The sequence below is a fragment of the Leopardus geoffroyi genome, chromosome A2 (assembly GCF_018350155.1).
Source record: "Leopardus geoffroyi isolate Oge1 chromosome A2, O.geoffroyi_Oge1_pat1.0, whole genome shotgun sequence".
Lineage (NCBI taxonomy): Eukaryota > Metazoa > Chordata > Mammalia > Carnivora > Felidae > Leopardus > Leopardus geoffroyi.
This window is the reverse complement of record NC_059331.1, coordinates 75,416,781-75,435,081: the sequence shown is the minus strand read 5'-3', so window position 1 is coordinate 75,435,081 and position 18,301 is coordinate 75,416,781. Positions and strand designations below refer to the sequence as shown.

The 18,301-nt window shown below is 43.1% G+C and overlaps 1 protein-coding gene across 1 annotated transcript in view; it reads right to left on the bottom strand.

Annotated features, from left to right (window-relative positions):
- The window catches only part of VPS41 (VPS41 subunit of HOPS complex), a 186,967-nt gene extending 169,807 nt beyond the window's left edge, over positions 1-17,160 (bottom strand). The window contains exons 1-2 of the mRNA XM_045494370.1: positions 17,101-17,160; positions 6,804-6,842 (exon numbers count right to left, since the gene is read on the bottom strand). Coding sequence (XP_045350326.1) covers positions 6,804-6,842; positions 17,101-17,121 — 60 coding nt within the window. The 5' untranslated portion in view covers positions 17,122-17,160. The remainder of the gene's footprint in view (positions 1-6,803; positions 6,843-17,100) is intronic.
- Between the last annotated feature and the right edge of the window lie 1,141 nt (positions 17,161-18,301).

Here is an 18,301-nt window from a genome sequence, read left to right as displayed (position 1 = left end):
GGTAACATTATTTATTTTATGGCAAAACAGGAATTTATTATAATTATTAATGTTATTTATAAATTAACAAGACAATCCTCTATTCCCCGGAAAAGAAGCAAAGTTCCAAGATTCTGAAACTGGTATTTTTTCCTACTAGGTGAACAAGCCAAAATCTGTAACATCACCCAAAATATCATTTTATACACAGGCAGGAGTTCCAAGGGAGTTTTTTCTTAATCTTGCCCAATTCTACAAAGGCACACAGAGAAGAGTATGGAATAAAATTAGAGAGGTCACAGTGAAGTTGGAGGCAGTGTAACTACACAGTAGAAGACCAGGCTTTGGAGTCAGACTGCAGGATTCAAATCCATTTACCAGCAGGTGAGCCTGGCCAGTTACCTAAACACTGTAAGTCTGTTTCTTCTCTGTAAAACAGAAGCAATAATCAGGGCCAAATCTTGGACTTGTTACTGTACCTAAAGAGCTCACCAAAGTGCCAAGAGCTGTTTCCTACACTAAATGAGTCTGGTTTTGTAATAATCTTCATTATCAAAGTAGAGCGTGAACACTGCTCATTCCACTACACCATCTCTGCTCCAAGGAGAGCTCAGAACTTTCTTCTATAAGCAGTAACTTGTGAGACTTTAAGAACAAAATCCCAGATACTAGTTTGCTCATTTGTTTTTCTTTAAAAGCATATTTAATATGAAAGCATATTATTTGTTTCAGCTTGAACAAAACCATTATAAGAAGAATCAAGAATGGATTGGAAGGTACCACTTTCGAAGAAAAAAACCTGAATATAGAGATATCAATTTCAGGGGTTTTTTGTTGTTGTTTTGTTTTTTGTTTGTTTTTGAGAGAGAGAGAGAGAGAGAGTATGAGAGAGAGAGAGAGAGTGTATGTAGGGGAGAGGGGCAGAGGGAGGGGGAGAGAATCTTAAGCAGGATCCATGCTCAACACAGAGCTCAACATGGGGCTTGATCCCATGACCCAGGGGTCATGACCTGAGCCAAATCAAGAGTCGAAGGCTTAACTGACTGAGCCACCCAGGCGCCCAAACTCCAGGTTTAAAATGTCTTTTTCAAACTTTAACTACTAGTGGAGTTTATGCAGTTTCCTACAACACAGCTGAACTGGATGCTTTGGAATCTTCTTGACTCTCCACCCAACCCGTCTGCCACATACTATCCCACACTTCCCTTTGAGTGAACTGGAGAAACATTTCCTCTTTGTCTTCTGCTACTGCCCAGCTCAGATCGCTACACCCCTACTTCTCTCTTTTGGGGCCTGCACTAGAACTTCTGATCATGGGTCGCTCCTTCCAGTTTATCTATCACCGGCCCCTATCTCCACCCTTAACAATCAAGGCTTTAGCTGGCTCCCCAGTGTCCACAGGATCAAGTCCAAACCGTCTGATCTGACATGTTAGTAGCTTCACAACCTCACCCTAGTTTCCTCATCCAGCCTCATTTCCCCAACTTCCTCCAAATTCTAGCCACAGGGAGTGCCTCACGGTTGGCTGAACACACATGCACTTTCATGACTCGGTTTCCTCCTGAAGACTTGCCCAGCCTTTCTGCCTAGATTCGTCTTCCATATTTAATTCTTGGAGACCCCAAATGAAGCCGTTCCCGACCAATCATCCACTCCTCTGTGCTCCCGTAGCACTCTGCCACGACCTATGCCACAGCAATCATCCCTAAGTACTCACAAGATCTTGGAGCTTCAAAATGGGAATGAAGTTCTTTTGAACACAGACTTCCTTGTTATGTTTTCCAAGAGTAAAGCACCATTTAAGAAATAGTCTGGCTTATGATATGAAGGTGGGATAAACAGCAGACTATATATTAGAAACAAAAAATACTAGACATGAGGACCACTTCGGTTATCCCACAAAATTTGCCACAAGTCATTTAGTATTAAGATGAATGCAAGACCCTTAACTGTGTTACCTATTAAGTAACATACTAGGGACGCCTGGGTGGCTCAGTCAGCTAAGCATCTGACTCTTGATTTCAGCTCAGGTCATAATCCCAGGGTCGTGGGATCGAATCCCGGGTCTGACAGTGCAGACCCTGCTTGGGATTCTCTCTCTCCCTCTTTCTGCCCCTCCCCCTGCTCACATACTTTCTCTCTCAAAATAAATAAATAAACATTAAAAAAATAACATACTCCCTTGGTTGAAATATGGTTTTGAATTTCCACTTTAACTGCAAAGTACAACTTAAAATTCTTAAAAGTTTTATATGGTGACATATACACCTCTGTCAATTATATTAATTATACTACACCCAGCAATTTCATTTTATGTGGTTGCAAGGTTCCAAGAACAATGAAAAAAGCACAGACAGTTTTGGGTTGTTTGGTTTGTTGTTGTTGTTTTAGAGAGAGAGAGAGCACGAGCGATCAGGGGAGAGGGGCAGAGGGAGAGAGAGAGAATCTCAAGCGGGCTCCACACTGCAGGACATGGGGCTCGATCTCACAATCCTGCAATCATGACTTAAGCTGAAATCAAGAGTTGGCCGCTCAACCGACTGAGCCACTCAGGTGCCCCAACAGAGAGTTTTGAGCAGTTCGTTTTCCTGTTTTGAACACAAAAAATGAGAATTTGGAAGAAAACATAAGGGAAAAGCTTTGTAACACCAGATTTGTCGATGATGTCTCAGATACGACACCAAGAGGCAGGGAAAAAAGCAAAAATAGATAAAGTGGACTACATCAAAATTTTAGAACTTCTATGCATCAAACAACACGCTCCATGGCGAAAAGGCAACCCAAGGAAAGGGAGAAATTATTTAAATATTGTAAATTGTATAACTGAATAGGGATATATATATATATAGATAAATATATTCTTTATACATTACATTATGTATATTCTTTATGTAGATACAGTTAAATCACAACTCTACAGATCTATAGCTGTACGTCAATCCATCTACCCATATATCCTACTCACAGGTTGTTGACTTATAAATAAAGACAACAGGTTTATCTATCTATCTTCGATAAGGATCTATCCATATCTATCTCTATCTGACAAGGATTAACATCCATCATATATAAAGAACTCCTCAACAACAAAAACCCAAAGAACTTGATTAAAAAATGGGCAAAGGACTGGAATAGACATTTCTTCAAAGAAAATATACAAATGGCCAACAAGCTTGTAAAGAGGTGCTCAGCACCACTGAATCATCAAGGAAATGCAAATGAAAACCACAATATCACTTCACACCTGTCAGGATGGCTGCTATAAAAACAAACAAACAGAAAAACAGAAAAAACAAGGGTTGGCAGGGACGTGAAGAAACCAGAACCCTTGTGCCCTACCGTTGGAAACATTAAATGGTGCAGCCTCTATGGAAAATAGTAGAGTGGTTCCTCAAAAAAAATTAAAAATAGAATTACCACATGATCCAGCAATTCCACTTTTGGGTATGTACGCCAAAGAACTAAAAGCAGTTGTCTCAAAGAGACAGTTTTACACTCATGTTCATTGCCACGCTGTTCACAAAAACAAAAAGGTAAAAGCAACCCAAGTGCCCATCAGAGATGACTAGGTAAAATGTGGTTTGTATATGCCATGGAATATTATTCAGCCTTAAAAAAGAAGGAGGGGCGCAATCCGTTAAGCGCCTGACTTCAGCTCAGGTCATGATCTCGCCGTTTGTGGGTTGGAGCCCTGCAACAGCCTCTGTGATGACACAGGGCCTGGAACGTGCTTTGGATTCTGTCTCCCTCTCTCTCTGTCCCTCCCCCGTTCGCACCTTGTCTCTCTCAAAAATAAATAAAAATTAAGAGAAAAAAAAAAGGGGAGAATTGACACAGGTAACACAACAGATGCACCTTCAGGACCTGATGCTAAATGAAATAAGCCAGTCACAAAAAGACAAATACGTACGGCATGAGTCCACTTACACGAAGCACCTAGAGTGGTCAGACTCCTAAACACACAAAGTAGAGTGGTGGCTGCCAGGGGCCTGCAGGGTGGAAGAACGGGGAGCTATAATCCAAGGGGCACAGAGTTTCAGTTGTGCAAGATGAACAGGTTCCGGAGGTAGGTTTGCTCAACAGCATGACTGCACTAAACAATACTAAACTGTACGCTTAAAAACGGTTAAGACGGCAAATTCTACATTATGTGTAGTTTATCACAATTAAAAATAAATTTAAAAATGTTTTAAGTAACAACTTTAGAATAACCTAACACTAGGGTCTTCCCAATATAAAAGCTGTCTATAAGAAATGCAGCATTTCATAAGGAAACAGATAAATTGTTACAATTCCATGGCTGAAAACGCTAAATACTGTTGCTTGCAGAAATGGAAAAAACTGGGGCACCTGGGTGGCTCAGTCGGTTAAGTGTCCGTATTCGGACATGTCGTATTCAGGTCATGATCTCATGGTTCGTGCGTTCGAGTCCCACGTCGGGCTCTGTACTGACAGCTCGGAGCCTGGAGCCTGCTTTGGATGCTGTGTCTCCCTCTCCCCTCCTTCTCCCCTCCCCTGCTCACACTCCGTCTCTGTCTCTCTCTGTCTCTCTCTCTCCAAAATAAAAAAAAAAACATTAAAAATTAAAAAAAAAAGAAAAGAAATGGAAAAACACCTGAGCACTTGAATAAAGAAAAGGCAGAAGTATAAGGAGGAAAGGCCTGCCCTGTGCAAGTTGAATTAACCATTATAAAACCTAGTGGGAAGAAGAGAAAAGGAAAAATAAAGATTCTTCGGCAACTGAGCAGTGTCTCACAATCTCAATCCTGTAACCGGAAAGTGATTCAAATGGACAAACCCAAGACAAAATGCTCCAAAGGCTGGATTATAAACCAACTCACTACACCGAAAAGCCCCAGACTTGTCCACCACCAGCCTGACTACCTCGCTGGCCCATGGACCCATTAGAAGCCACAGTATCGGGGAGAACACCTGCTTTTCCAGGGTCTCGGGGAGCCTCTCCAAGCCCTCAAGTGGAAGCCCCAGGCTGCAGAATGGGCACCAGCGCTACCTTTGAAACACAAGCTGAGAATCACTAGCCTATGTGGACTGCTTGCTTCCCAGGTGCTAGCACCGTACAAGATGCTGTGCAAAGAGCAATCTTACCTAATCGTCACGGCAGCCACACGGTCAGCAACGACCCCATTTTCCGTAAGAGGAAACTGATGAACAGAGGAGCTGGGTGCTACCTCCAAGGTCACACAGCAGGTACAAAGTACAGCTGAGATATGAACCTGAGGCCGGACTCCAGTTCCCTCAGTCCCCACCTATCAGAGCTAGACAGCAAAATGCTGGGGGCTGGAGTTTGAACCCACTTCTCCCATGAACCTGCTATACGACATTACGACAGGTTACCTGCAGGGTCTCGGTTTGCTCAACTTTAAAAGAACAACCTTGGGGCGCCTGGGTGGTTCAGTTGGTTAAGCAGCCGACTTCAGCTCCAGTCATGATCTCAGGGTCCGTGAGTTCGAGCCCCATGTCGGGTTCTGTGCTGACAGCTCAGAGCCTGGAGCCTGCTTCACATTCTGTGTCTCCCTCTCTCTCTCTCTCTCTGCCCCTCCTAGACTCACAATCTTGTCTCTGTCTCTCTCTCTCTCAAAAACAAATGAACACACACAAAAAATTAACAAGTGTTATGCCATATCTATAAGCAAACTCTGCAGTGCCTTATCAGGAGCCCCAAAGAGATTATCACAGGTCTTTAGTAGTAAAGGTATTAGGAACCATGCCTGCAGCACCAAACTACAAACACATAATAGCATAACATATAAGATGTTCTCCAGATGAATATGTTTAAGCCCACCTTTTCCTTGAAAAAGGAAACAAATTCCATGTAATAACTATATGCAATATCAACCCAAATTTATACATTATACTGGCTATAGTCACATTGGTGTGAATTTCCAGCAGGTTATCACACATATTTTTTTCACTCCTCTGAGCTAAATGAAATAGTATAAGGAAACAATATAAGTATTATTATAAGTCCATCCATAAAATTGGTAGGTTCATTAGTTTGTTATACTTAAACCTATTTCCTATGCATAGTCTTGAAAAGAAATTTGTTTTAAAAAGCCCACCCTATATATTACTTTATTCTCCTTAAAATACAAACTTTAACAAAACTTAGCTTCTTAACAGTTTTTAAGGAAGTGACTTTCCTCCTTTTTATTTTATGAACTAAACTCTAATTTTGGTGATTGATAAATTACACCAGTGAGCATGCCATAGTCGTTAAAAGAATGAAGAAAAAAGTAAGTATGGTAGAACCTACAGCGGTTGTTTTAAAATTCAGATTTTTAAAGAGGCCAAGATTAGTTTGTAAAACTTTGTATCAAATTTCCCACTGCCAAGGCACTTTGGGTTAAAGTACTATTCAAGATCAGGAGAAAGTGTTTTGTTCCTTCTCCTGCTTATTTAAGCCGATCCATTTAATATTTCTGAAGAATGGGGGGCGCCTGGGTGGCTCAGTCAGTTAAGCGTCTGACTTCGGCTCAGGTCATGATCTCACAGTCTGTGAGTTCAAGCCCTGCATCAGGCTCTGTGCTGACAGCTCAGAGCCTGGAGCCTGCTTGGGATTCTGTGTCTCCCTCTCTCTCTGCCCCTCCCCACTCACGCTATCTCTCTCTCTCTCTCTCTCTCTCTCTCTCAAAAATCAATAAGCCTTAAAAATTTTTTTTAATATATTTCTGAAGACAACTGGCATGTTGTTCCCCAAGGTTCAATCACGTACTGCCCTTTGCACCCCAGTCCCCACGAGGCAAAACAAGCACGGGATCATGTGGCGACAAGAAATCCTCAGGCTCCTGAACCACCCACCTTACCTCAGACTCATCCGTAGATTCTTCGAGACACTCAGTTTTCTGCAAAGCACAGAGGGGGAGAATGGTCAGAAGAGGTGACAAAAGAATAAAATATAACATATTTTTGAGGGAAAAGGGTCACCACATCCCCACCACCAACACCCACCTGCCCTGCTGGGAGGTAATTTGCAACCACAGTTGAAAGGACTCCACATGGTGTGACCCTCCTAGGCCTCCCTCCACTTCCCATGCGTGGCAGGACTGAGACGGTCCCTCTGGGGCCACTCAGACCCACTGCTCCTGCTGACCTCCCTCGGGTGGTCAGCAGGCTGACGAATGACCGCGGGAACTGTCATGGGAAGACACAGAAGGCTCTTTCCTTCGCTAAAAATGGAAACGGGTCCAGCAAAGCAGCCTTACTGATCACGGAAGGGAAGAGGAAGCTGCCGTCTCAAATTATCCGTGAGCCAATTTTTATACTGAAAAGCCCTTGTGCTATTAATTACTATGCTATTAATCTGGTTGAGTCAAAATGATGGTCTTGCTTAAACAGCTTTTTACAAAAGAATTCCCCTAGAGTGGTACCTATCAGCCGTTGTGCAAACAAGCTATATAATTTACATCCACTCTTAAAACCATTAGCCAGAAGACGAATTCTGCCATTTAACACAGTTTCCCTCTTGCTAGAGCATGAATCTTGCTGTTCTGGAGAAAACAAAGCAAAAAGGGAAAAATTGACTCGATCCTGCTAATCTCTCACCTGTCCACTGAAAGAGAGAATCTGCTGATGCCACGCATCCTCAAAGAGGTCAGCAAAATGAAGATTTACTTAACGTACTTATAGATATCAATAGCAATAAAAGGTTACAACTAATATGCTGACACTGAATGTAAGCATTTTGCAACAATCCATGAGCTATACAAGAACGAAAAAAATGGGGCAAGGACATCTTGGAAAGTACTAATATTTTTCAAGAAAAAAAATAAACATTTTAACAAAAGTTAGATGCTTCTATTACTCAGTACTGGTTGCGAAGCAGGCTAAACACAAATCTGGTGTTTGCACACATTTTAATTTCATTCATAGGAAATTCCTAAGAACCTTGCAGGTGACAGGCTGTCTCTGCAACAGCCTTGTGGACGATACGGTACTTGCTCTGAGAGGCCATCTGTGAAACGGGGACGAATGTGACTTGTGATTAAGAATTTTATTGTAGTTGTGCCATTAACCACGATGAACATGAGAATCTCCTCCACACCCCGACGCGGTAAGGTTCTTCTAAGTACTAGAAAATGCTTATTAATTTGGAGCTACGATCTCGCCATAGGAACTTTTTGTTCTTGGCACCAATAAGACACATAAAAAAATCCAATTCTTCTACTACTTGACAGTTCTCCAGAGAGTTAATGACACGTATCATGCCTGCCCTTCTAAATTGTTTTTCCTCTGTGCTAACCATCCCCAGATCCTGGTTCTCATCCACTTACCACCGGGATCCTTCTCTTCTGGACACACTCCATTTATTATTAACAGTCACTATTCTGACATCTTTACTGAACATCTATTATATATATCCCACAATGCTAAATGCTTTGTACCCAGCATCTTAGAATTTCCTAATGACCCCTGAGGTAAGAACACTGAGGCTTAGAGGCTGAACTTAACGACTTCTGACACCCTTTCCGCCCCTGACTGTCCCTGAATAGTAAGTTACTAACATTCGAGAAACAAGGCTTTGACGACCATGCCAATGACCTGCCCCTAGATTTCTATCCCCAGCTCAAGAACTTTAAAGGGACACTGGATTACTCTTTTCAGAAAAGTGCCATTAAACCTAAGGAAGGTTTTTTGTTTTTTGTTTTTTGAGATACATTCATATAGACACATAGGGTAAAAGGACAAATGTTCCATTTATGTTCTTCGTTAAAACCAAAGCGTAAGTCTCCACCCACCAATTTCAACCAAAAGCTCAAAATCAAATTATATTCTTTTTAAGTCTCCACCCACCAACTTCAATCAAAAACTCAAAATCAAATTATATTCTTTTCTTTTAAATTTTTTTTTTAACCTTTATTTATTTTTGAGAGACAGAGTGTGAGCAGGGGAGGGGCAGAGAGGGAGAGAGAGAGAGAAAGAAAGACAGAATCTGAAGCAGGCTCCAGGCTCAGAGCTGTCAACACAGAGCCCGACGTGGGGCTCAAACCCACGATGAGATCATGACCTGAGCCGAAGTCGGAGGCGCAACCAACTGAACCACCCAGGCGCCCCAAAATCAAATTATATGCTTGACTCTGCACCAAAAACCATACGGTGCCAGGCTGTGATAGCACAAGGCATGAGACTCTCAGAAACCCGAGCCTGCAGAAGAAAACCGGGCTCTCACAGAAGCTTCCTGTGGCTGTTGGTATCAGTGAGAACATTTACTCCAGGACATTCTCAAACTTACCCCCGCTCCAGCATGAACCTCCCAAACTGAGCTGCGGCCTCAAGAAAAATTACACTTTTGCCCCCAATCCTACCAAAGCCATGCAAGAGTGACTTCAGGAATGAGCCTGGTCTGCTACCTCCTTGCTTCATCCACTCAAAAAGCCCCGGTGCTTAATGCCCTGGGGATGAGGGGCAAATCGGAAGACATGAAGTGAAAGTCCCAGAGAGGGCTCCAAAAGCCAGGCTGAACGGTGGGAAAGGTTACGGTTTAGAAAGGGGCAATGGTTTTCAACTGTTTTTTTTAGCTTCATACTCTGTATCTTTCCAAGAACTTCAAACAAATCATGAAAATACAAGTTACAAAACTGTGTTTTCTAAGTGAAATAAACCAGATACATACTTCAGGGTTCCAAGTACATGAGGCAGAAAGTAGAACAGAGCTTGGCAGGGGCTGGGGGGAGGATGGGGTGGAGGGTTTAGGATAGGGTTTAACAGGTCCAGATGAGAAGTTCTGGAGATGGACGGTGGGGACAGCTGCACTGACAATGCCAATGCACTTAAAAACGGTTAAAGTGGTGGGGCGCCTGGGTGGCTCAGTCGGTTGGGCATCCAACTCTTGATTTCAGCTCAGGTCATGATCTCACGATTCATGAGTTCAAGCCCCGCGTCGGGCTCCGGCTGGTGGCGCGGAGCCTGCTTGGGATTCTCTCTCTCCCTCTCTCTGCCCCTCCCTCTCTCGCACAGTCTCTGTCTCTCTCAAAATAAATACAGTAAAACTTAAAAAAAAAAATGGTTAAAGTGGTAAATACTACGCATATTTTACCACAATAATAAAATGGTGCTGTTCTGGTTGAAGCAAAAATGATGAGCTAGAAGACACAGAGAGACAAGTATATAGCCAGATAAAATCTGGGCAACAATGGAATGCTACCTTACCTTTCTGTTGCAAACCAATCCCCTAAACTCAAGCATATATCCAAACCTAATGATCTTGGTGCTTGACATGTGACCTCTTGAATCTATACACACTATTTGTTGGGGGAGGGTGCAGAATTTGGGGGAAAAATGGAGGCTGGAGCCTGAGGAAGGCCAGCTCCCTTGTCTGCAGGATGAAGAAACAGAGCGGAGACCAGTCTCCGGGCAATCAGCCTGGCCTGGGGACAGAGCTGAAACACTCAACACTACACGGCCACCTTCTCTCCTTGCCAACAAACTGGGACACAGCTGAGCTTAATGGAAGACAGGGTGTGAGAGATCCCAACATGTGACACAGGCAGAGGCAAGAGGATATATTTTGTGTGATATGTACCTGCTATCCCGGTATCATCAAGCCCTCAATTTCTATGTAATTAATTTTTGTTTATTGTTATTTTTGAGGCAGAGACAGAGCATGAGTGGGGGAGGGGCAGAGAGGGAGACACAGAATCCGAAGCAGGCTCCAGGCTCTGAGCTGTTGACACAGAGCCTGATGCAGGGCTCAAACCATAAACTGTGAGATCATGACCTGAGACGAAGTTGGACACTTAATGGACTGAGCCACCTAGGTGCCCTGAGGCCTCAATTTGTAAAAGCTCAAAGGAGCTGTGGCCAGTTCGGGGCACTCAGGCAGTAGGTTGGTTGAGTAGGAAAGATGAAAGAGTACATGGGGGGCTGAGAAGAGTGGGCAGACTCAGGGTACCCCGCTTAACCCCCCACGGCTCAGCTCCCGCACTCATCATATTCTGCAAATGAAGGAAAATATGGACGTCTGGCCAGTGTGGAAAAAGGGACCAGCCAGGCCACGCAGTGACCCAGTCCCAAATCTGACTTCACATCACAATCGCATAAGGTCAGTTTGGGGAATTGGGTAGGACCCACGCAAACAAGCCATCTTCACAGATTCGGATTTGTTGAGTTGAAATAAGAGCTTAGAATCACAAGCATCTGGGAACAAGAACACCGAGGAGGACCAGGTCCCTGGCAGAAACAAAGGCAACCGTGACTGAACAGCCAAGGATGGGGAATGCGTGAAACGCAGAACCCCAGATTGGATGAGTGCTCCCTCCCAAGGCGGTAACGTGGGTACTGGGGCGACCGCTAGTAATCAGCTAGTGATGCCGGACTCCAGCCAATCAGCCCAGACAAAGATGAGCAGAAAAACTTATAAGGCAATAACCACGTCTAGCTAATTTGTGACTACACTTTAGTTACACAGTAAAGAATGGATCCTCTAAAAATTTCCCAGATTCTGTGCTTTTAGCAACTGCTTGTTTGGGGCTTTATTTTTCCTTTAGTTATCAGTCAAATTGCTTTCAAAAGATCTTTATCAAACTGTAAAAAAAGAGAATAGTATATAACTGAGCAAAGCCCAAGTCTAGATAATAAACTCTAGTCCCACATATAAGGCACTTTGACCTGGCCACTTTTTAACATAATCTCATTTCAGACTCACAAGAGTTCTAGAGCGTAAATGCCTCTGTCCACAGGCAAGTATTGGTTGATGTGATTTTTATTTTACACATGGGGCACACTCACATGGGTGTGTATGTGCTCATGAACTGTCATCTGATAATCAGTAAATGCTCTACAATAAGGATAAAATTTCCCCAAATTTTGGGCTCCTGTGGCTCAGTCGGTTGAGCATCCAACTCTTGGTTTTGGCTCGGGTCATGGTCTCAAACCCTCCATTTGGGCCCTGCACTGAGCTTGGAGCTTACTGAAGGATTCTCTCTCTCTTCCTCTGACCCTCTCCTGCCCTCAAACTCTCTCTTATTAAAAAAAAAAAAAAAAATCCTCAATTCTAAAACGCACAGGGAAAATTCAAAAAAGAAACTCTCCTCTCCTGTCAAGGAATAGATGGTCAAATATTTTAATAGACCAGGTTCCCTGATGGTTGGTAGGAAAGATGAAAAGGTACCCGGGGAGCTGGCAGAGTAAGGAATTTAGGAAATGTCATCTACAATACATTTGAATGAATAACTCTTGAAAGTTTCAAGTGAAGCTAACATAACACAAATTCTACTGCATCTCACTTACAATTTGACATCTTCAATTCAGAAGGCCATTCATTCTCCTCCCGAATAAATTCATTTAAACATTTTACTAAGCACCTAGTACCTGTAAAGCACTAGCCCTGTGAGAGACGCACGCATGAGTGAGCTCTGTCCTCGTTCCTAAGGACTCAGCAGTCTGTAGTAGACATAAGACAAATATACAAACAACCAGACTCCAAGCAGAATGTTATTCATAAGAGAGGTCTCAACAAATACTGTTGGGCATCCATGATCATGAAGGTCAACTGTAAATCATTTTGGAACTAAGTAAAACTGCTGGTTAGAAAATTCCCAGGCAGAATACAGGGTGTGAGTCCTTTCTCCAAACTACACACATGTGGTTATTTCTGTGAACTCCCTTCCCTGTACTCAGCATAAACAAAGACTTCCCAGTGCCTTAAAAAAATGTTCAATCATGTCCGAAAAAGTGATTTCGTAGCTTGAGAGCCCATGAACGATTTTACATTATGTTAATTCAATACAGATCTTATTACTTTGGTTCTTTCTAAAATTAAAGGGTAAAAAAAAAAAAAAAAAAAAAAAAAAAGCAATCATCAAAGAATACAAGGCTCAGAAAAGTTAAGAGGAGAGGGGCGCCTGGGTGGCTCGGTCAGTTGAGTGTCTGATTCTTGATTTCGGCACAGGTCACCACGATCATGAGATCGAGGCCTACACTGGGCTCTGGGCTGAGCATGGAACCTACTTGAGATTCTCTCTCCCTCTCTCTCTCTCCCTCTCTCTCTCTCTCTCCCCCCCGACCCTTCCCCTGCTCACTCTTTTTCTAAAATTAAAAAATAATAAATAAAAATTAAAAACAAAGAAAAGTTAAGAGGAGAGATTTATTTTTGGCTTGCTCATCATGGAGGCGGTCTGCATTTCCAGTGCATGATGCCAAGAAAAAAGCTTCCTCTGCCCTAACCTGTCATCACAGCTCATTTTAATACCCATCTCAGGTCTCAAAGCTTTTTAGGGGGAAAAATTAGGTCAAGACTTTCTAAGAGGTTCGGGGCGCTTAGGTGGCTCAGTCGGTTGAGCGACCGACTCTTGATCTTGTCTCAGGTCATGATCTCACAGTCTGTGGGTTTGAGTCCTGCATCGGGCTCTGCCCTGACAGTGGGGAGCCTGCTTGGAGTTCTCTCTCTCTTTCTCTCTGCCCCTACCCGACTCATGCTCTCGCTCTCTCTCTCTCTAAAAATAAATAAATTAATTAATTAATTAATTAAAAAAAAATATTTTCTTTTTTTAAAAAAAATTTTTTTTTCAACGTTTATTCATTTTTGGGACAGAGAGAGACACAGCATGAACGGGGGAGGCGCAGAGAGAGAGGGAGACACAGAATCGGAAACAGGCTCCAGGCTCCGAGCCATCAGCCCAGAGCCTGACGCGGGGCTCGAACTCACGGACCGCGAGATCGCGACCTGGCTGAAGTCGGACGCCTAACCGACTGCGCCACCCAGGCGCCCCAAAAAAAAAGATTTTCTAAAAGGTTCAAGGGGGCCGAACAGAACAATTAACAAATTTATTTAACTCCACTTTTGTGCACTTTTAGCCTTCAAAACTCTGTAGACACAAGGCCAGATTTCAACAGCTCCCTACCGCACAAATCAACCAGGGTGAGAAAAATCTAACCATTTTTAATCTAAAAGAACTGATAACATAGGTACGATTATTTACCAGCTTTAAAAAAACAGAACGACAATTTGTGAATGTCTGCTTCTTTCTGCCATTGACAATGGACCACTGGTCTTTTTGAGAATGACCCTGTCGGGGAGATGAATGCCTGCTTTAACTATATTCAGGCTGTTGAAGTGTCAAAGGTGAAATTATGACTTGAAGGAAATTTATTAAGGTGATAAGGTTCATTCTACTTCATAAAGTAAAAAAAAAAAAAAATTAGAATTAGGTTCTCAAGTATTTTTTAAAAGGTGGGTGTTCTAGTGGGAAAAAACATGAGCTCTGGAAAACACATTTCTATTTGGAAATAGAAGATTGGAAATTTATTACACACACTAGCCTGAGTAAACTACTTATGTTGTCTGAATTTCCAGTTGCGTATGTGTAAAATTCAATCATTTAACACATATTGTGGCACTACTCTAGGTGTCAGGCAAACAGCAGTGAATAAATTCTTTCCGTCATGAAGCGTATGTTCAAATGGGGAGAATATACAGAAATGAACACACAAACACACAGGACAAATAAGTAGAAACTTTAAAACACACTATGTCAGATGGTAATGAGCACTAAGGAGAAAAATAATGCAAAGAAGAGGTCTCAAAGAACAATCAAAGGTCTCACTCAAAAAGATAACACGTGGACAAAGACGTGAAGGAACCCCGGAAGAAAGCCCTGGATATATGAGGTCAATAAAGGGTGTAGCATGAGCAAAGGCCCTGAGGTAGAGACAAGCCAGACTGTTGAAGGAACAGTAAGAAAGCCAAGTATAGCTGATGCAGAGTGACAAAAGGGGAGAAGAGGAGAAGAGTACAAAATGAAGTCCGAGAAAAGGAATAAGGAACAATTGGGCAAGGTCCTGTAGGGCAACTAGGGTATTATAAAGGAGTCTGACTTTCCCTCAGAGTGTGATGGGAAGCCACTGGCAGGCCTGGAACATAGGAGGTGCTGGTCCTGACTTATATATCAGAACAAACATTCACCACACAGAATTACTTTGTGAGGACCAAATGTGATGTAAAGGCTTTACACTGAAAAGTACCATCAAAATTCAAAGCATACTTACTATATCACTAACTTTCTATGTGTGTTTTTATATCAGACAGCTTTGCCAAACTTCTGCACAAAACAGCAGTAAATACTGAGAGCAACTCTCTCCATCTCTACTTCCCTGTATCTAAGGTCTTGGCTTTTGGTTTTATTTATTTTTGAGAGAGAAAGAGCGTACGCAGGGAAGAGGCAGAAAGAGAAGGGGACAGAGGGTCTGAAGCGGGCTCTGCACTGACAGCAACAAGCCCAATGTGGGGCTCGAACTCACAAACCGTGAGGTCATGACCTGATCTGAGTTCGGACACTCAACGGAACGAGCCACGCAGGCACCCCGTTTTGGTTTGAAATCAAACAACAAATAAGCTATTATTTCCACCAGAAAGACCAACAGTGTAAAAACCAATCTCACCACTATCATCAAACCCAGCAATGACTCATGAAGCTGCATGTGCTTAACAAGCATTTTTCCTTTGAAGTGACTGAATCAAAAAAAGGAGGCTTCGGTGGCTGGTAGCAACACTCCTATTACCATAACGACCACCCAAACCAAATTTCTACTTTATTTCTTAATTACTGATGTATATCAAATGTACTTAGGGCAACTCTGCATTACATAAATGAAGTATGTTACAAGTGGTATTCTTTTTTTTTTTTTTTTAATTTTTTTTTTTCGACGTTTATTTATTTTTGGGACAGAGAGAGACACAGCATGAACGGGGGAGGGGCAGAGAGAGAGGGAGACACAGAATCGGAAATAGGCTCCAGGCTCTGAGCCATGAGCCCAGAGCCTGACGCGGGGCTCGAACTCACGGACCGCGAGATCGTGACCTGGCTGAAGTCGGACGCTTAACCGACTGCGCCACCCAGGCGCCCCACAAGTGGTATTCTTAATACCACTGATAATAAATTATCAAGTAGCTAAACTTCTTTCATTGTGGTACAGCTCATCATACACCACTTTTTAGAGACAATTATGGAAACTGATGGCCTTGTTAATTTGTAAGGAAAAACTGTGCCAACATGAAATGACCCTGTAGATGGACAATTAGTTCTGGCCTTTGCACTTTTCTGTCTTCTTGATAGTACTTTGTCATTTCAACTAAGCTTTGATTACCACTATCACTTGTATGAAAATAACTCTTTTGCCTTCACTATCTACTACTCTAAACTCCAACCCCACATAGCCATGTGTGGGCTGGCATTGCCATCTGATGTTCTGTCAGCAACAAAGAATCTCATGTAACTTTTACTGAGCCCTACTTTCACTAAGCACTTTAACTGGTGTGCTAACTTATTCTACCCTCTAACTTATTTACTCTCCAAGAATGTTACTCTTATATCTCCATCTTATATTTAAAGTTAAGTAACTAGCCCAAAGTCACATATTAAGAAAGAGAACCAAAGGCGCCCGGGGGGCTCAGTCGGTTGGGTGTCCGACTTTGGCTCAGGTCATGATCTCACGGTCTGTGGGTTCAAGCCCCACGACGGGGCTCTGTGCTGAGAGTTCGGAGCCTGGAGCCTGCTTGGGATTCTGTGTCTCCCTTTCTCTCTGCCCTCCCCCGCTCGTGCTCTGTCTGTCTCTCAGTTTCTCTCTCTCTCTCTCAAAAAATAAAATAATTAAAAAAAAAAAAAGAAAAAAGAGAACCAGCACTGGAGCCTAGGCATTTTTGCTCCAGGACAAATGCACTTAACCACTGCTGCACGTCACAGTTGACTTAGCTTTGCACCTAAAAACAATAGGTACGAAACAAAATTCATCATCTACTCTCTCCTGGCCCTTCTGCAAACCAACTCTCACTGTCTTCACTTCGACGCTTCCCAAGGGCAGTCAGTTCCTGGGACAACCAGGCTGCCTTCCAGCCAAAATTTCACTGAAGACAGGTCACAGGGGCAGCGACAAAGCAAGGCAGCCCCTCCAACGCCGGGGGTGTGTCGGAGAGCTTTCCCCGGGTGCCCTCCAAGAGCAGCCATTCCACCCTCTCCTCTGCTCCCCGAAATGGCCTTTCGCCCCTCGCGCGTCCCGCGGTGGGCCTGCCTCGCCCTCTGGCAGCTCCGCACTTCCACACACTCGGCTCCGAGCCCGGATCACCTCACCTCGCCTCTCCCTCCCCGGCCTAACAGTTGCAGCATTTACCTGCCTCTCTGCTTCCGCCATGATGCAGCCGGAGAGTCACATGACAGACCCGGAAATGAGAGAAACCGAGACACTGGAAACAGGGGCTGCTGGGAAATGTAGTTTTAGCAGCCTCTGAACCGGGGCGTCATTTCGTGCATCTCTACTTCTGACTTTCCCAGCTCAGTGGAGATGGCCCCTGGAGAATCTGAACAAAACCGTTGTTGATTTCATGATTTATTTTTTTGTTGTTCTTACTGGTTCCATGATTATGACATTATTTACTAATATTCGCTATGTATGAAGCCCTGGGGTTATAGTTTTGCAAACATTTTCTCATTTAATACCCCCAGCAATCCCTAGTGTTACCCCTATTTATAGAGAACACCATGGCTCAGAGGTCACACACCTGTAACAGGCAGAACTAGGATTAGAATGTGGCCATCTCTGGGGCACCTGGGTGCTTCAGTCAGTTTAGCATCAGACTTTGGATCAGGTCATGATCTCACAGTTCCTGAGTTCCAGCCCCACATGGGCTCTCTGATGACAGCCTAGATCTGATCTGGAGCCTGCTTCTGATTACCTCTCGCTCTCTCTCTTCCCCTCCCCCACTCTTCTCTGTCTCTCTCTCTCTCTCTCTCAAAAAATGAATACAACGGGGCGCCTGGGTGGCGCAGTCGGTTAAGCGTCCGACTTCAGCCAGGTCACGATCTCGCGGTCCGTGAGTTCGAGCCCCGCGTCAGGCTCTGGGCTGATGGCTCAGAGCCTGGAGCCTGTTTCGGATTCTGTGTCTCCCTCTCTCTCTGCCCCTCCCCCGTTCATGCTCTGTCTCTCTCTGTCCCCAAAATAAATAAACGTTGAAAAAAAAAAATTAAAAAAAAAAAAATGAATACAACATTTAAAAAGTTTTTTAAAAAATAGAATTTGGCCATGTTTAATGCCAAAGACTCTATGATTAGCAAATGCTTCCTAGTCTAAAAGGTGTCTTGTCCTTTTTAACAAATATATTCAGTGACTATAAAGCATAAATCAGTCCTTGCAGTGGAGAACCAGATAAGAACTTATATTTTAAAAATATTTGGCTTGCTTGTACTGCTTGCTGCTTTCATTTGACATCTTTTTTTGGCATCTGTACATTGAAATTTAAAACAAAAAAATCTCCATTGTTTAATTAAATTAGTTGTTAAACTTTTATTAGATATGTTCTATAGTTAAATATTTA